At 46.5% G+C, this 18199-nt stretch overlaps 1 protein-coding gene across 1 annotated transcript in view; it reads left to right on the forward strand.

Moving 5' to 3' along the window:
* srek1 (splicing regulatory glutamine/lysine-rich protein 1) overlaps nucleotides 1-18199 on the forward strand; it is a 97163-nt gene that overhangs the window by 42127 nt on the left and 36837 nt on the right. The window contains exons 5-7 of the mRNA XM_085981669.1: nucleotides 4444-4622; nucleotides 16152-16282; nucleotides 17556-17646. Coding sequence (XP_085837795.1) covers nucleotides 4444-4622; nucleotides 16152-16282; nucleotides 17556-17646 — 401 coding nt within the window. The remainder of the gene's footprint in view (nucleotides 1-4443; nucleotides 4623-16151; nucleotides 16283-17555; nucleotides 17647-18199) is intronic.

Consider the following 18199-nt stretch of genomic DNA (forward strand, 5'->3'; position numbering starts at 1 on the left):
GCTAAATTTAGTGGGAGGCGTGGCCAGTGGTGCAAAACCCACTAAGTGCCCTCTTAGGGCACTAACGGGTGGCGCAGGCCACTGAATTTCTAGGCCTAGGTGTTTACTGCATACACATGGAAGGCGACTTCATAATAGCGGATGATGTCATTGAGGGGTGGCGTGTAAGTCATGAATAGGAGAGAACCAAGAAGGAAATTCTGGGGCACACGATAGGTTACCATGCGGGGACAGAGGAGGACAAACTGTTAGAAGAGATGAGTAACTGTTGGGACAGGTTGAAATGGAACCACAAAAGAATGGTGCCATACAGATTGACTCTGGGCGAGAATGGGATTGTCAACAGTATTGAAAGTCACAAAGGTCAAGGAGAAACAGGGAGACGTGGTTACAGTCATACAGGATATCACTGGTGATGGCTAGAAGCCAGATTGGGGGGACTTGAACAGGGAGTAGTGGCAGAGGTGAGAGTGTAGTTATATGCCAATGATCCTTAGAGAGAAATGGCCGGTCAGAGATAGTTCAGAGGAATTGGAGTGTGCTTTTTTAAGGAATGGGATGATAGTATTAGTCTTTTAGGTTGACTATTCACAGAATTCAAGTATTGCCATTATCATTAGTAATATTATGACATTTGTAAAAAAAAAACTGTAAAAACAATAGTTTTGCCAGACTCAGGTTTTTCCTGTGGAAGATAAAATAAATTGAAAGGAAAAAAATGTTGAGCAGTACAGTATTACCAGGGATAAAGGGTTATGAAGATCCATGTGAGAAGATAGTTTTTTCCCCACTAGAGTTGAGAAGGGGGTAACCTGATATAGGTCTTCCATATTATTAAGGGGTAAATAGTGAAAGATTGTTTCCACTGGTCAGGGAGACACTTAGAATAGGACATAAATTTGAGGTGATCATTAAAGAATTAAAGGGGAGGTTAGGAAAAAAAACTGGGTAGAATGTGGAATTATCTACCACAAACCATTGTCGAAATTCTTTTAAAAGGGCATGAACTTGAAAAAGAATATAAAAAGTGGGGATTGAGCAGGAGATTACAAAATGCTGCAGTACAGAGGGACCTGGGGGTCCTTGTGCATGAAACACAAAAAGTTAGCATGCAGTTACAGCAAGTAATCAGGAAGGCAAATGGAATGCTGGCCTTTATTGCAAAGGGGTTAGAGTATAAAAGCAGGGAAGTCCTGCTACAACTGTACAGGGTATTGGTGAGACCACACCTGGAGTACTGCATACAGTTTTGGTCTCTTTATTTAAGGAGGGATATACTTGCATTGGAGATAGTTCAGAGAAGGTTCACGAGGTTGATTCCTGAGATGAAGGGGTTGACTTATGAAGAAAGGTTGAGCAGGTTGGGCCTATACTCATTGGAGTTTAGAAGAATGAGAGGTGATCTTATTGAAACATAAGATACTGAGGGGGCTTGACAGGGTGGATGCTGAGAGGATGTTTCCCCTCATGGGGGAATCTAGAACTCGGGGCATAGTTTCAGAATAAGGGGTCGCCCATTTAAAACTGAGATGAGGAGGAATTTCTTCTCTCAGAGGGTTGTAAATCTGTGGAATTCTCTACCCCAGAGAGCTGTGAAGGCTGGGTCATTGAATATATTTAAGGTGGAGATAGACAGATTTTTGAACAATAAGGGAATCAAGGGTTATGGGGAGCGGGCAAGGAAATGGAGCTGAGCCCAAGATCAGATCAGCCATGATCTCATTAAATGGCGGAGCAGGCTTGAGGGGCCAAATGGCCTACTCCTGCTCCTATTTCTTAGGTTCTTATGAGAGTAAGTTTGATTAGGCGTCTCGTAGAGAAATCTACCGGCACAGACTTGATGAACCATTATTCAATAAGCTATAATACTTTTGTGCCAATATTTCAGCATTAGTGATTATATTTCATGCATCTTAAACCCTCTCTGCAACCACTGATGTCTTTTGTGTGTACTATATTTTAAGATGCAAATTAAAAAAAATTGCAGCCCATTGTATACAAGAGCATGGCTCCTGCATTCAAACTACAAACATACATGCCCAGGGAATGTATAGTGCTAGATTCAGAAGGCAAAACCAGTATAAGGACTGGAAAGAGATCCAAAATTGCATTTCTGCCAAACTACTTAAGCAGAATCCTATAAATGTTAATTAAGTACTCCACCACAAGCAGCCAGTAATGAGGTGAAGTCTCCAATTATTAATACAGATATACCTTTGCGGAACATCTGAGAAATAGGTTGTATGTGGGAAGAATGGGTGTTTAAATCCTTTCATGGCCTCACGCCTACTTATTACATAGTATTTTCAGCACAGATAACAAGCCATTCAGCCCAATAGGTCCATGCCAGTGTTTATGCTCCACACGAGCTTCCTCCCACCCTCCTAACCCCATCAACGTATCCTTCTATTCCTTTCTCCCTCGTGTGTTTATCTAGCTTCCCCTTAAATGCATCTATGTTAGTCGCCTCAACTACTTGTTGTGGTAGTGAGTTCCATATTCTAACCACTCTCTGGGTAAAAAAGTTTTTCCTGAATTCCCTATTAGATTTATTAGTGACTATCTTATATGTGTGGCCCCTAGTTCTGGTCTCCCCTGCAAGTGGAAACATCTTCTCTATGTCTACCCAATCAAACCCTTTCATAATCTCAAAGACCTCAATCAGATCACCCCTCAGTCCTTTTTCTAAAGAAGAGCCTCAGCCTGTTCACTCTTTCCCATAGGTATAACCTCTCAGTTCTGGTATCATTCTAGTAAATCTTTTTTGCACCTTCTCCAGTACCTCTACATCCTTTTTATAATATGGAAATCCAGAACTGTTCACGGTATTCCAAGTGTGGTCTAACCAAGGTTCTATATAAGTTTAACATAACTTCTCTGTTTTTCAATTCTGTCCCTCTAGGAATAAACCCCAGTGCTGTGTTTGCTTTATGGCCCTATTAACCTGCGTCGCTACTTTCAGTGATTTCTTTATCAGTACCTCCAGATCCCTCTGCTCCATTTAGACACTTATTATTCATACTTATCTATATTGAAGTTCATTTGGCAATTACACACCCATACTGCAAGTTTATTGATGTCTTCCTGTATTTTGTCACGGTCCTCTGTATGAACTACAACCCCCCCATCCCCCCCCCCCCCCCCCCCCAAACCAAATTTGGTATTGTCCGCAAGTTTTGAAATTGTACTTCCGATTCCTGCGTCCGAATCGTTTATGTAAATGGTGAATGACAGTGGTCCCAGCACCGATCCTTGTGGAACACCACTTCCCACCTTTTGCTAGTCTGAGTAACCTCCTTCCCCCAAACTCTCTCTTCCTCTGACAGCACAGAACCTCAGCACAGAGATGAGGAGGGGATTGCATTGAATTTGTTGAAGTATTAGTGGGTGTGGCTTTAAAACACACACACACAACCTGATCTATTTTATGAAGATTTTGAAGTAAACTGCAATTTAAAAAAAAAAAGCACCAGAGCAAGTGTTTTGCCACTGGCACACATGACTGCAATGAAACAGTGCAGCTTAACCCTTTTGAGTACTGAATGTCTTTTGGAATTTGCACATTTGTTAACTGCCAAAAATGATTTTTCTGGTTTCTTGTACACCCCCTTCTTTGTTCCTATATTCCCAATCTAAATCCGTCTGCCCCTCAACCTCCCCCCCCCCCTTTTAAGGTCTTTCTTAAAATCCATCTCTTTGGCTAAACTTTGGTCACTCCTCCTAATATCTCATCCTTTGGTTTGGTATCCATTTTTTGATCATTCCCCTGTGAAGTGCTTTTGTTGTGTTTTTCTATGTTAAAGGCCCCAAAGCACTAAATGTAAGCTGTTATTTCTAAATGTGGAGTGTTTTATAGATATTTTGACTCTATTAATTTCTATTTTTTGTTCCTCTTGTTACAGTTTAGTACTTCAGTTCTATTCTGAATGTTGGAGAGCTACTAGATGTACAAATTAAGGGAATTTAAGTAATTGATGACCCTTCAGAGTTTTATGAACGATAAAATAACAATAGCTTACTACTTGAGAAATCAAAAATTATTCTGGTTATAGAGTCATAACATTTTACAGCACAGCAGGAGGTCTTTCAGCCTATCACACCTGCTCCCTGAAAGAACTATCCACTTACTCCCATTCTCCTACCTGTTCTCCTGTTAAACTATTCTTGTTCAAATATTTATCCACTTGCAGCTCTTGTGATTCAATTGAGCAATTTCAGCAATCTTGAGCTGCTAGTATGGAATCTGTCCAAAAGGGAGCACAAGATCAAGGGCTACAGCACTTGTGTGTCCATTCTCCGACCCGTGGTACATCTGAGCAATGCTCCATACTGGGCCTGCAGGATTGCTGAATAAGCCCTTATATATGCAACATTATGGGTCACAATGGGTGTACTGTCCTGTAACAGTGACAGTAATTATGTTATCTTAATTTTTCTTTAAAGACTACAACAGCAGACCAGCTACTAGAATTTTTCAGCCAGGTGGGCGAGGTGAAGTTTGTACGTATGGCAGGGGATGAGACGCAGCCAACTCGATTTGCCTTCGTGGAATTTGCTGAGCAGTCTTCAGTGCTACGCGCCTTGGCCTTCAATGGAGCCATGTTTGGGGACAGGCCTTTAAAGTAGGTTTTTATTTGTTTAGATTATTGATTTAAACTAATAACCAGCTGTTTAACTGATGTGCGTGTTATAAATCCATCAAATATTATAATGGCTGCCTGTGAACTTGCCATTTGATCTTTTTACAGATGCTCCTACTCCCTAATATATAATTTTCATCTTTTGTTAGACTGCAAATAAAATAGCTCACAGCGATATTGGCCAAACCAGCAGAGCTGGGAATTGCAAACACAAAGAGGGCGATTTTGTCAATGGAGGCGTGTTGGAGGCGGGACTGCTGCTTGTCGGCATTTAGTTTGACAGATGAATTGTCATCGTTTGACAGCTCTGTGAAGCTGTCAAACACTGACATTCTCTGTTGTTTGATGAGTTCTTGTATTCAAGACTCATCAGACCTCTTTTGTGAGCAGAAATTAGATGGATGTTGTATTGGAGAATGCAGCAGCCATCTGTCATCTCTGCCGGTGAGATGCGAGACTCTCCGCATCCCCAACTGTTGAAGCCTGCAGGAAGAAACAAAGGTAAGTAAACATTTTCTATCACTTTCCACTCACCTCACATACTCACCTCTCCACACTTGCACCCAATACTCACCTCCACAGCGCACTTTTGCATCCCTCAGACCCACCGACCCACTACTCGCCTCGGTGACCCTGGCGGGGTTTCCCGACGTCGGGAAGCCTACGCCTCTGCTGGAAAAATGGGGATAATCCTCTTAACTGCCTGTTAACTACCTGTTAATAGGCAGTTAAGTGGCTGTAATCCCCTTCCCGCCTCCAGGAGACGGGACCCGGCGCGGGTTGGCTACCCGCCTCCTGGGAAGACGGCATGGAGGCGGGTTGGGGATTCTGCCTCCCCAGGGCTGGCAAGATTTTAACTCTAGTTTATAGTTACTAAGGTCTTTTCTGGTGTAGCAGGGACTGTTGGTAAACCATACAAGCGCCTTAGAGTTATCTTTAATTGGTGATAGTGAATTAATTTAAATTAATTAAAGGGTAAGTCATGCCAGGAGAGCCCAGCCCCGTGTTATGCTCCTCTTGCTCTATGTGGGAATTCAGGGACACTGCCGGTGTCCCTGATGACCACGTGTGCCAGAAATGCATCCAGCTGCGGCTACTAGCAGACCGCATTGCGGCGCTGGAGCTGCGGATGGATGGGCTTTGGAGCATTCACGATGCTGAGAGGGTCGTGGATAACACGTTTAGTGAGTTGGTCACACCGCAGGTAAGGGCTGCACAGGCAGAAGGGAAATGGGTGACCATCAGGCAGAGCAGTAGAGGCAGGCAGGTAGTGCAGGGGACCCCTGTGGCCATCCCCCTCTCAAACAGGTATACCGATTTGGATACTGTTGAGGGGGATGACTTACCAGAGGAAGGCAGCAGCAGCCAACTTCCTGGCACCAGGGGTGCTTCTGCTGCTCAGGAAGGGAGGAAAAAGAGTGGGAGAGCAATAGTGGTAGGGGATTCTATCGTAAGGGGTACAGATAGGCGTTTCTGTGGCCGTAGACGTGACTCCAGGATGGTTGCCTCCCTGGTGCCAGGGTCAAGGATGTCACTGAACGGCTTCAGGGCATTCTGAAGGGGGAGGGTGAACAGTCAGAGGTCATGGTTCACATTGGGACCAATGACATGGGTAGGAAGAGGGATGAGGTCCTGCAGCAAGAATTTAGGGAGCTAGGTAGCAGATTAAAGAGCAGGACCTCAAAGGTTGTAACCTCTGGATTACTCCCAGGTGCCACGTGCTAGTGAGTATAGGAATAGGAGGATAGAGCAGATGAATGCGTGGCTAAAGAGTTGGTGCAGGAGGGAGGGCTTTAGTTTCCTGGATCACTGGACCTGCTTCTGGGAAAGGTGGGACTTATACAAGTCGGACGGGTTGCACCTGAACCAGAGCGGGACAAACATCCTTGCGGGGAGGTTTGCTGGCACTGTTCGGGGGGGTTTAAACTAAAATGGCAGGGGGTTGGGAACCTGAGCAGGGAGACAGAGGAAAGGGAAACAGGGATAAAAGCAAAAGATAGGAAGGAGAAAAACAAAAGTGGCAGTCAGAGAAATCAACGGTTTAAATCAAACGTGGCCACAGTAAATAATAATTCTAATAGGTCTAAGTGCGTTAAAAAAACAAGCCTGAAGGCTTTGTGTCTTAATGCGAGGAGCATTTGTAATAAGGTGGACGAATTGGCTGCGCAAATAGAGGTAAACGAATATGATTTGGTTGGGATTACGGAAACGTGGCTCAAGGATGGCCAAGACTGGGAACTCAACATCCAGGGGTATTCGATATTCAGGAAAGATAGGCAAAAAGGAAAGGGAGGTGGGGTAGCATTACTGGTTAAAGAAGGGATTAATACAATTGTAATGAAGGATATTAGCTCTGATGATGTGGAATCTGTATGGGTAGAATTGAGAAATACTAAGGGGAAAAAAACATTAGTGGGAGTGGTATATAGACCTCCCAACAGTAAGGCGGAGGTTGGGGATGGCATTAAAAGGGAAATTAAAGAAGCGTGCAATAAGGGCACAGCAGTCATCATGGGTGACTTTAATCTACATATAGATTGGGCCAACCAAATTAGTAACAATACTGTGGAGGAGGAATTCCTGGAGTGTTTACGGGATGGTTTCCTGGACCAATATGTCGAGGAACCAACCAGAGATCAGGCCATCTTAGACTGGGTATTATGTAACGACAAAGGATTAATTAGCAATCTTGTTGTACAAGGCCCCTTGGGTCTGAGCGATCATAATATGATCGAATTCTTCATTAAGATGGAGAATGAAGTCGTTGACTCAGAGACTAGGGTCCTCAATTTAAATAAAGGAAACTACGATGGTCTGAGGAGCGAGTTGGGTAGGATTGATTGGGGAATGGCACTCAAAGGGTTGACGGTGGATAGGCAATGGCAAACATTCAAAGACCGAATGGATGAGCTACAGAATTTGTTCATCCCAGTTTGGCATAAAAATAAAACAAAAAAGGTGACTCATCCGTGGCTAACAAGGGAAATTAGGGATAGCATAAGATCCAAGGAGACGACATATAAATTGGCCAGAAAAAGCAATAATCCTGAGGATTGGGAGCAGTTTAGGATTCAACAAAGGAGGACAAAGGGATTAATTAAGAAAGGGAAAATAGAATATGAGAGTAAGCTAGCAGGGAACATAAAAACTGACTGTAAAAGCTTTTATAGATATGTGAAGAGAAAAAGATTGGTGAAGTCAAGCGTAGGTCCCTTACAGTCAGAATCAGGGGAATTTATAATGGGAAACAAAGAAATGGCAGACCAACTAAATTCATACTTTGGTTCTGTCTTCACAAAGGAGGACACAAATAACCTCCCAGAGATGCCGGGGAACATAGGGCCTGATGAAAAGGTGGAACTGAAAGAAATCAGTATTTGTAGGGAAATGGTGTTAGGAAAATTGATGGGACTAAAGGCCGATAAATCCCGAGGGCCTGATAATCTACATCCCAGGGTACTTAAGGAAGTGGCCCTGGAAATAGTAGATGCATTGCTGGTCATCTTCCAGAACTCGATAGACTCTGGAACAGTACCCATGGATTGGAGGGTAGCTAATGTTACCGCACTATTCAAAAAAGGTGGTCGAGAAAAAGCGGGGAATTATAGACCGGTAAGCCTGACATCGGCAGTGGGGAAAATGCTAGAATCTATTATAAAAGATGTAATAGCAGAGCACTTGGTAAGCAGTGACAGGATCGGACAAAGTCAACATGGACTTACAAAAGGTAAATCATGCTTGACTAATCTACTGGAATTTTTTGACGATGTAACTGGTAAAATAGATAAGAGAGAACCAGTGGATGTGGTGTATTTGGACTTTCAGAAGGCTTTCGATAAGGTCCCACATAAGAGATTAGCGTGCAAAATTAAGGCACATGGGATTGGGGGCAAGGTATTGACTTGGATAGAGAACTGGTTGGCGGACAGAAAGCAAAGAGTTGGAATAAACGGGTCGTTTTCCGAGTGGCAGGCAGTGACTAGTGGGGTACCGCAAGGATCGGTCCTAGGACCCCAGCTATTCACAATATATATTCATGATCTGGACGAGGGAATTGGATGTAATATCTCCAAATTTGCAGACGACACAAAGCTGGGTGGGAGGGTAAGCTGTGAGGAGGATGTCGTGAAACTTCAGTACGATTTGGACAGATTGGGTGATTGGGCAGAAACATGGCAAATGCACTATAATGTGGATAAATGTGAGGTTATCCACTTTGGTGGCAAAAACAGGAAGGCAGATTATTATTTGAATGGCAATAGATTGGGAGAAGGGGAAGTGCAAAGAGACCTGGGTGTTCTTGTGCACCAGTCGCTGAAGGTAAGCATGCAGGTGCAGCAGGCGGTTAAGAAGGCAAATGGTATGTTGGCCTTCGTAGCAAGAGGGTTCGAGTACAGGAACAAGGATGTCTTGCTACAGTTGTACAGGGCCTTGGTGAGACCGCACCTTGAGTACTGTGTGCAGTTTTGGTCGCCTTGTTGGGGAAACACTGTGTATGTCGATAAACCTGTATAATCCCCTTTTAACTGCTGTATTCCCCTCCCCCCGCAAGACAGTTGCAAGCTGAGAGGAATAAGGCATGTTCAGACTTGCCTGCTGCTGAGAGAAGGAAAACCAATCAGGTTTCAGCAGGTGACCAATCCGTGAGTCATCACAGGTTCGCGGGCTTTACGAATTCAGTACTGTATTGTGAGAGTTGAAGTAAAGACCTATTTCTTGTAGCTCGCTGTGTTGCCTATTTCTTTACGCGGGAGACCGTAGTCCCCCACATTGGTGACCCCGAATGTCGGCGGCCGAAGCCCCCGCCTCACGCAGCCCTACAGAGGCCAGCAATGACCCGACGGCAACCAGCAGCAGCCCGATGTCGGCCGGCGCCGTGTCCTTGAAGCTCCCCACCTTCTGGGAACACCAAGCACCAGCTTGGTTCGCGCACACGGAGGCCCAATTCACCCTTCGCAGGGTTCAAGACGATGAAGAAAGGTACCTCCACGTAGTCTCAGCACTAGCAAGCTCCACCGCCGCCGAAATTCTCGACCTGCTGTGGAACCCACCACAGACCGGCAAGTACTCAACCATTAAGGGCCGCTTGCTGCAGGCTTATGGCCTGTCCAGTGAGGAGAGGGCCCGCAGGCTTCTCTCACTACCAGGCCTCGGCGACTCTACCCCGACCCAGTTGATGAGCCGGATGCTTGCTTCTTGTTTCGGGCCCTTTTCCTCAGCAGGTACAGACTGCCCTCGCGGGGTCCCCGATCACGGACTGCGTACAACTGGCAGCCGCCGCGGACAAAGTCTTCGCCGTCGCCCAACTCTGCTGTGCAGCCGCGAGGCTCCCCGACACCACCGAGCGCGCGCCGCCACGCCAGGCTGCAGAACTATGCTACGACCACGCGCGTTTCGGCCACAAGGCCCAACGCTGCAGAGCACCCTGCTCTTTCGATCAAACCAAGATGGCCGCCCGGCCCAACGCACCAGGCCCGCTCGACCGCACCCCCGCCGCCACGATGCCCATCGGCACCGCAGGTAAACTGCTGTACATAACCGACTCCCTTTCAGGGCGCAGATTCCTTTGCGATACTAGAGCCTAATGCAGCATAATTCCTGCCTCCCAGCTCGACATCCAGGCAGGCCGCAGCGGCCCACCCCTCGTGGCGGCAAATGGCGCAGCCATCGCTACTTTCGGAAAGCGACGGGCCGAGGTTTGTTTCAATGGCCAGCGATTTACGTGGGATTTCGCGACGGCCTCGGTGGCACATCCCTTGCTGGGCGCCGATTTTCTTTGCGCCCACGGACTCCTGGTCGACGTCCGCGACAGGCGCCTGATCGACGCAGCAACTTTCGCTTCACTGGCCTGCCAGCAGAGCAACAGCCCGGCCCTCGTCGGGTCCTGCTCCGCCCCGGCGCATGACGACTACGCCCGCTTACTCGCAGATTTCCCGAGGCTCACACAACCGACCTTGTCAGCCGCGGCAGTCAAGCATGGTGTCGAGCACCACATCGCCACTACGGGACCACCAGTGTTCGCCCGAGCCAGACGCCTGGACCCAGCCAAGATAGCGGTGGCCAAGGAAGAATTTGCCACGATGGAGAAACTGGGCATCATCCGCCGCTCGAACAGCCCCTGGTCGTCCCCCCTTCCACATTGTGCCCAAGCCGGGCGGTGGCTGGCGCCCCTGCGGCGACTACAGGCGGCTCAACGACGCCACCACGCCCAATAGATACCCCATTCCGCACATCCAAGACTTCTCAGCACACCTAGCAGGAAAGTCGGTCTTTTCCACGGTCGACCTGATTCGCGGCTACCATCAGGTCCCCGTCCACCACGCAGACGTCCAGAAGACGGCGGTCATTACCCCCTTCGGACTGTTCGAGTTCCTGTGCATGCCCTTCGGGCTCAAGAACGCCGCACAGGCCTTCCAACGGCTCATGGACTCCGGCCTACGGGACCTGAGCTTCCTGTTCGTCTATCTGGACGATATCCTCGTGGCTAGTACCAGCAAGGCCGAGCACATCGCGCATTTGCGCTCTCTTTTCCAGCACCTCAGCCAACACGGGCTAATCGTCAACCCGGCCAAATGCCAGTTCGGAGCAGCCCAAATTGACTTTCTCGGCCACAGAATCTCGCCAAAGGGAGCCATTCCCCTACCTTCCAAGGTGCAGGCGGTGGCGGACATCCCCCAGCCCACCTTGGTCAAGGCGCTGCAGGAATTTTTGGGGATGGTCAATTTCTATCACCGTTTCCTGCCCAAGGCCGCCTCACTCATGCGCCCCCTCTACGAAGCCACCAGGGGCAAAACGGGCAAAGAGCAACTCACCTGGTCCAGCGAGATGGCGACAGCCTTCCACCAGACCAAAAGCGCCTTGGCCAACGCCACACTACTGGCCCACCCCATCCCGGGCGCCAAGACCGCCCTCACCACGGACGCCTCGGATTACGCCGTTGGCGCCGTCCAGCAACAGTGGGTCGAAGGCGCGTGGCAGCCACTGGCATTTTTCAGCCGACAGCTGCGCAAGAACGAGCAGGCCTACAGCATGTTCGACAGAGAGCTCCTGGCCCTGTTCCTGGCAATCCGGCACTTCCGTTTCCTTCTGGAAGGCCGGCCGTTCACTGCGTTTGTGGACCACAAGCCGCTCACTTTCGCCATGGCCAAAGTAACCGAACCCTGGTCCGCGCGCCAACTCAACTTCATCTCGGAGTTCACCACGGACATCCGCCACGTCGCCGGCAAGGACAATTTGGTGGCCGACTGCCTCTCAAGACCCTCGCTCCACGCAGTGCACCTGGGCGTCGACTACGCCAGCATGGCGAGAGACCAGGCCGCCGACGCGGAGATCCAGGCCCTCAGGACGTCAACCACCAGCCTCACTCTGGCCGACATCCACTTCCACGCAGCAGGCACAACCCTCCTGTGCGACGTCTCAGTCCCCTCGCCTAGGCCAGTCGTCCCATCCGCCTGGCGCAAGCGAGTTTTCGACATCATCCACGGCCTCTCGCATCCAGGGATGCGTGCGTCTCAGAAACTCTTGTCCGCCAAGTTCGTCTGGCCTGGACTCCACAAGGATGTGAGAGACTGGACCAACACATGCATGGCGTGTCAGCGCGCTAAGGTCCAGCAGCACACCAAGGCGCCATTGGAGTGTTTCCCGGTGCCCGAGAGGCGTTTCGACCACGTCCACGTCGATCTGGTAGGCCCCTTGCCGCCGTCGCACGGTTTCATGCACCTGCTCACGATCGTCGACCGCACCACCAGATGGCCCAAGGCGATTCCCCTCGCCTCCACCACCACGACCGACGTCGCGCGAGCATTCGTCTCGACATGGGTGGCCCAGTTCGGCGCGCCGACCGACATATCCTCGGACAGAGGCCCCCAGTTCACCTCCCACTTGTGGAATGCCATCACCGCCGGCCTCGGCACCAAGTTGCACAGGACAACAGGCTACCACCCGCAGGCCAACGGGCTCTGCGAGCGCTTTCATCGTTCCTTGAAAGCCTCCCTCCGCGCCAGCCTGGCCGACACCAGCTGGATCGACAAACTACCCTGGGTTCTCCTGGGATTGCGTACTGCGCCCAAAGAGGGCCTCCGCGGCCGAGATGGTCTACGGCCAACCGCTCAGAGTACCAGGCGACTTCCTCCCCCTGACAACGGAGCCGTGGTCGGCCGCCAGACAGCTTTCCCTGCACCAGGACGCGGCCCAGCAATTCCGTCCAGTGCCCACTTCGCAACACGGCCCACAGCCGTCCTACGTGCCTCGAGACTTACGACATGCGGAGTTCGTCTTCGTGCGCCGGGACGCGCACAGAGGCCCGCTGCAGGCACCATACACCGGCCCCTTTCCAGTATTGGAGACGGGGGACAAAGCTTTTCTTATCGACGTTGGCGGGAAGCCGGACCTTATTTCAGTAGACCGCCTCAAACCGGCGCACCTGGACCTCAGCTTCCCGTTTCGGCCGGCTCTTCCCCCACGGCGGGGCAGACCTCCCGTGTTAGCGGCGGCCCCACAAGAGGACCAAGACACGCCAGAACCTTACTTCCCGGCCGCCGCCCCACCTTTGCCGGCAGCCCGTCCAGCCAGCCCACCGGCAGACCAGCCGCCAGACCAGCCGACGAACCAACCGGCCGACCTCCCAGACAGCCCTCCTCACACGCCAGATGGCTACTACAGCCGCTACGGCCGCTTGTTCAAACCTCCGCAGAGACTGACTTTTACAGTTAACGAGGATTCTGGGGGGGCGTATGTGGCGTTGCCACATTGGGGAAACACTGTGTATGTAGATAAACCTGTATAATCCCCTTTTAACTGCTGTATTCCCCTCCCCCCCGCAAGACAGTTGCAAGCTGAGAGGAATAAGGCATGTTCAGACTTGCCTGCTGCTGAGAGAAGGAAAACCAATCAGGTTTCAGCAGGTGACCAATCCGTGAGTCATCACAGGTTCGCGGGCTTTGCAAATTCAGTACTGTATTGTGAGAGTTGAAGTAAAGACCTATTTCTTGTAGCTCGCTGTGTTGCCTATTTCTTTACGCAGGAGACCGTAGTCCCCACAGCCTTACCTGAGGAAGGACGTTCTTGCCATGGAAGGAGTGCAGCGAAGATTCACCAGGCTGATACCTGGGATGGCAGGAATGACGTATGAGGAGAGATTGTGTCGATTGGGCTTATACTCACTGGAGTTTAGAAGATTGAGAGGGGATCTCATCGAAACTTATAAAATTCTGTCAGGCCTGGACAGACTAGATGCAGGAAGGATGTTTATGATGGCCGGGGAGTCCAGAACCAGGGGTCATAGTCTAAGGATAAGGGGTAAGCCATTTAGGACTGAAATGAGGAGGAATTTCTTCACCCAGAGAGTGGTGAACCTGTGGAATTCTCTGCCACAGAGGGCGGTGGAGGCCAGTTCATTAAATATATTCAAAAAAGAGTTGGATATATTTCTTAAGGCTAAAGGGATCAAGGGATATGGGGAGAAGGCAGGGACAGGGTACTGAATTTGGATGATCAGCCATGATCTCATTGAATGGCGGAGCAGGCTCGAAGGGCCGAATGGTCTACTGCTGCTCCTATCTTCTATGTTTCTATGTAAGATCGCGCTCAAAGTGAAAAGATGTTCTCTGTGCGCCAGATGTAGCAGAATTGTAAAACAGCTCTTTATAAACATTTTTACAATTTTGATACACCTGACAAACAGGAAACAAAAGTATTAACAGTTCATTCCATCATAAAGTTCAAAATCTAAGCTGAATCTCATGAACGATTACAGTGGAAAACTAATATAACTAAAGCCTAGAAGGCTGACCCTTTCAGTGAGGCATTGTGCTTGTGCAGGTACCTCTGCTAGGGCATAGATCTGTATACTGTTGCAAAGTGATATTTAAAAATGTTCCTTTTTTAGAACTATACATTTTTTAATATTTATTTGTTACCATGTACACTTTGTATGAGATGGAACTGATGTGGATGTCTTGTAATTTGCAAATGCAAAAACAGGATTCAGGACAAATAGAAAGGTAGGATTAAAGACCATTGCATCAGCTGGCCATTATTGAAAGGTGGCTGTCAGTGTCTGTGGAAGTAAAATTCAACTTTGACAGGGCTGTAAAACGGGTAGTTTGACGTCAATTGAAAGGAAAATCAGGCGGGATTATAATAGGCAGCCGATCCACTGACATCTGTTTTGCGCCGAAGTTGAATTTTACCCCCAGCATCTCTGGGAAAGCACTTTTGAATACTTTGGCTGTTTTGCTAGTTCTCATGTTATCTTTCTGACATCCTAAGCACAAATAGGGGTAACTTTTATGAGCTTCTTTCCTTTCATTTGAATTTGTATTTTATATAACGCTTTTTAACTTGCAAAAACATTGGAAAGTACTTCATCTGCAGTGAATTACTTTGAATTATAGTGACTGTTATTACATTGGAAAATGTGTCCGCCATTTTGTGGACAGCAAGATCCTCAGGGCTGCAATGAGATAAACAAACAATGAATCTGTTTTGGATGATATTGGTTGATGGATCAATGTTAGCCAGGGCACTGGGAGAATTCCCTGTTCTTCTTCCAATGTTGGAACATTAACATACACCTTTACAGTTCTTTAACATACACCTGAACAGGCAGACCGGGTGTTGGTTTAACATCTCGGCTGAAGGACATCATTTCCAACAATGCAGCACTCTCTTGCTACTGCACTGGTATGTCATTATGTCATTGGACTTGAACCCACAATCTCTTGAGTCAAGTACTGCAGGGAAAATCCTGTACTCCCAACCACAGCCTTGATCAGGATGGTTTGGAGATAGGGCTGCAACACTGTAGTGTCAATTCTCTGGACAGTGTTCCTGTCAAGCATACCTTCATACCTAATGCAGAATATCCTGGAAGGAAATAGACTCTAAATTTAATTCATCCACTCCTATCCCCAAGTACTGGATAGGTGCAGTGCATCGAAAGTGACTATATCTGTATTTGGTGGGTCAGGTCATTTGAATCGTCTGGTTGTCTTGTGCCTAGAAACGGGGGCCAGAATGCAGTTACAGCCGCAGGCCTGGCTACTGGCCTTAGAGCATTTTGGCTGCTTTTAAAACACAATTTTTGCTTCTTAGCTTCGGGCAAACAAATGTTTGCAGCTCTTTATGGAAACAGTTATGTGCTCAGTGGACATTGTCCTTTTCTGGAATCTTCCTGTGAATTCACAATCAGTTGTGTTGTGCCCCTAGGTGCATTTTCATTTTGCCCATATAAATGATTTTGTTGCACACTGTTAGTGCATCCAATCACACATGGAAAAAATTGTCCCCACTCTTTATAGATTTTGGTAAAGGAAAGACGATTGTGAAACATAAGAAGTTCTGTGTTGAATCAAAAAGGATCTGCACAATTTCAATATGTTCTGTATTACGAATTAGCAAGAAGACTTTTAGGCCAGTAATTTCCATATGTTGCTTTTCCAGGAAGGACTTTGAATCTCTGCATATGTTTGTATGTGTTTGAAAGGAATTTTTTGTATTTTTAAAATTCAGAATCAATCATTCTAATAATGCGATTGTGAAGCCTCCTGAGATGACACCACAGGCTGCTGCCAAAGAGCTTGAGGAAGTGATGAAGAGAGTGAGAGAAGCACAGTCCTTTATATCAGCAGTTATTGAACCAGGTATAATAAATGAAAGTGTAAAGAAGTAAATCTCAGATTTTCATGATAGATATTTGACATTAAACATTTTATCCTCAGTCACCATTTAACTAAATGTTTACTTAATTACATTTCAATGACTGTTCAGTATTTCAGTTAGAGCTCCAGACCAAAATTATGCTTAAATTAAAGATGCAGTGCTATGTAATTTTAAATTGAATTATTATATTTGTATGTTGCACTTATCTTCCTGATTCTCTACCCATTCCTAAAAAAAACTATAGCCACTTTTGCCGAGCTGACCTACATTAGTTCCCGATTAAGCAATGCCTCGATTTCAAAATTCTCATCCTTGTTTTCAAATCCCTCCATAGCCTCGCCCCTCCTTTTCTCTGTAATCTCCTTCAGCCCCACAACCCCCCCCCCCCCCCCCCCAAGATAACTGCGCTCCTCTAATTCTGCCCTCTTGAGCATCCCTGATTATAATCGCTCAACCATTGGCCGTGCCTTCTGTTGCCTAGGTCATAAGCTCTGGAATTCCCTGCCTAAACCTCTCCGCCTCGCTATCTCTCTTTCCTCCTTTAAGATGCTCCTTAAAACCAAGCTTTTGGTCACCTGCCCTAATTTCTCCTTATGTGGCTTGGTGTCAACATTTTTTTGTCTTTTAATACTCCTGTGAAACGCCTTGGAGTGTTTTACTACTTTAAAGGTGCTATATAAATACAAGTTGTTGTTGTTTTTCGCCATCGCTGAAAGTTAAAATAAGCCCTTAGGGTAAACTTGTCAATTGAATGCTCCAAAGTGAGGCAATTATGAGGAATGTCCTGAGCATATTTCTTTAACAGTTTGGCAATCTGCATGTGGATATTTTCATTTCAAGATAAAGTTTTTCATCATTTAGATGCAAGACAAATTGTCAATATTATTTATTGAGGAAAAAATCCAAATTTAATATAAAAGAAAACTGACGAGGTGTTGTAGTTCTGTTTGTTGTCTTTACATAATTGCCATTAGTTTGCTATCTAATGGACTATAAATAGCAAGAAACGAATATAGCACACTGGTATTAATTGAAATTAATTTCAAAATGACAGCTGCATTAAGTACAATACAGTACTATGATTTTATTACAATTCCTGCTATACACTTTTTTACGTATTTAAAGTGGAATATATATTTATAATTTGTAATTTTCTAGCCACTTAAATTGGCCTGTTTCTGTGCTGTACATTCTATGCAATTCTATGTAACTTAAGGGTATTACCCATTATATTTTTTAATTTACTTACTCAAGTGGTGGAAAAAGAAATTGATGAAGAAAACAGAAGATCCCGATCGTATTCCCGATCTCGAAAGAAAAGATCTCGTTCCAGTTCAAAACAAAGGTGAGGCATTAAGCAAAGGATGTTTACCTGCGATGTAGCTGTGTAGACTCTAAGGGTTTCATATTTCATTAGGTATTTTATCATCTGCATGTATACAGATGTTTGCTAAAGACATAGAAATCCCCTGTTAAAACTGGTAATTTCTAAAGATAGTAACCTAGAAAAATAAAGAACATGTTTGATTTCTTTAAGTGGCAATCACTTATTGTCAACTCTTTTTCTTATTGTCACGTCTTGCATTGTGTCACTTTTTCTGAAGTCCACTGCTTTTCAATATATATATATATATGATACAATATAGTACTGTGACATTTTATTGCAATTCTTGCTCTACATTTTTTTTTACATATATAAAGTGGGATAGATATATATATATATATTTAAAATTTATAATTCTCAAGCCACTTAAAGGTAACTACATATCAAGAACACGAAAGCTTGCTTAAATTAAAATGTAGGCATTATTGCAATTATTACAGTATTGATTTGAGACTAGATTATACAAAAGCAAATATAATCTATAATGGCACATAGTTTCACAAAAAAAGTGCAG

Source organism: Somniosus microcephalus, chromosome 1 (genome assembly GCF_052327205.1).
Source record: "Somniosus microcephalus isolate GS21.2 chromosome 1, FLI_Smic_1.0, whole genome shotgun sequence".
Lineage (NCBI taxonomy): Eukaryota > Metazoa > Chordata > Chondrichthyes > Squaliformes > Somniosidae > Somniosus > Somniosus microcephalus.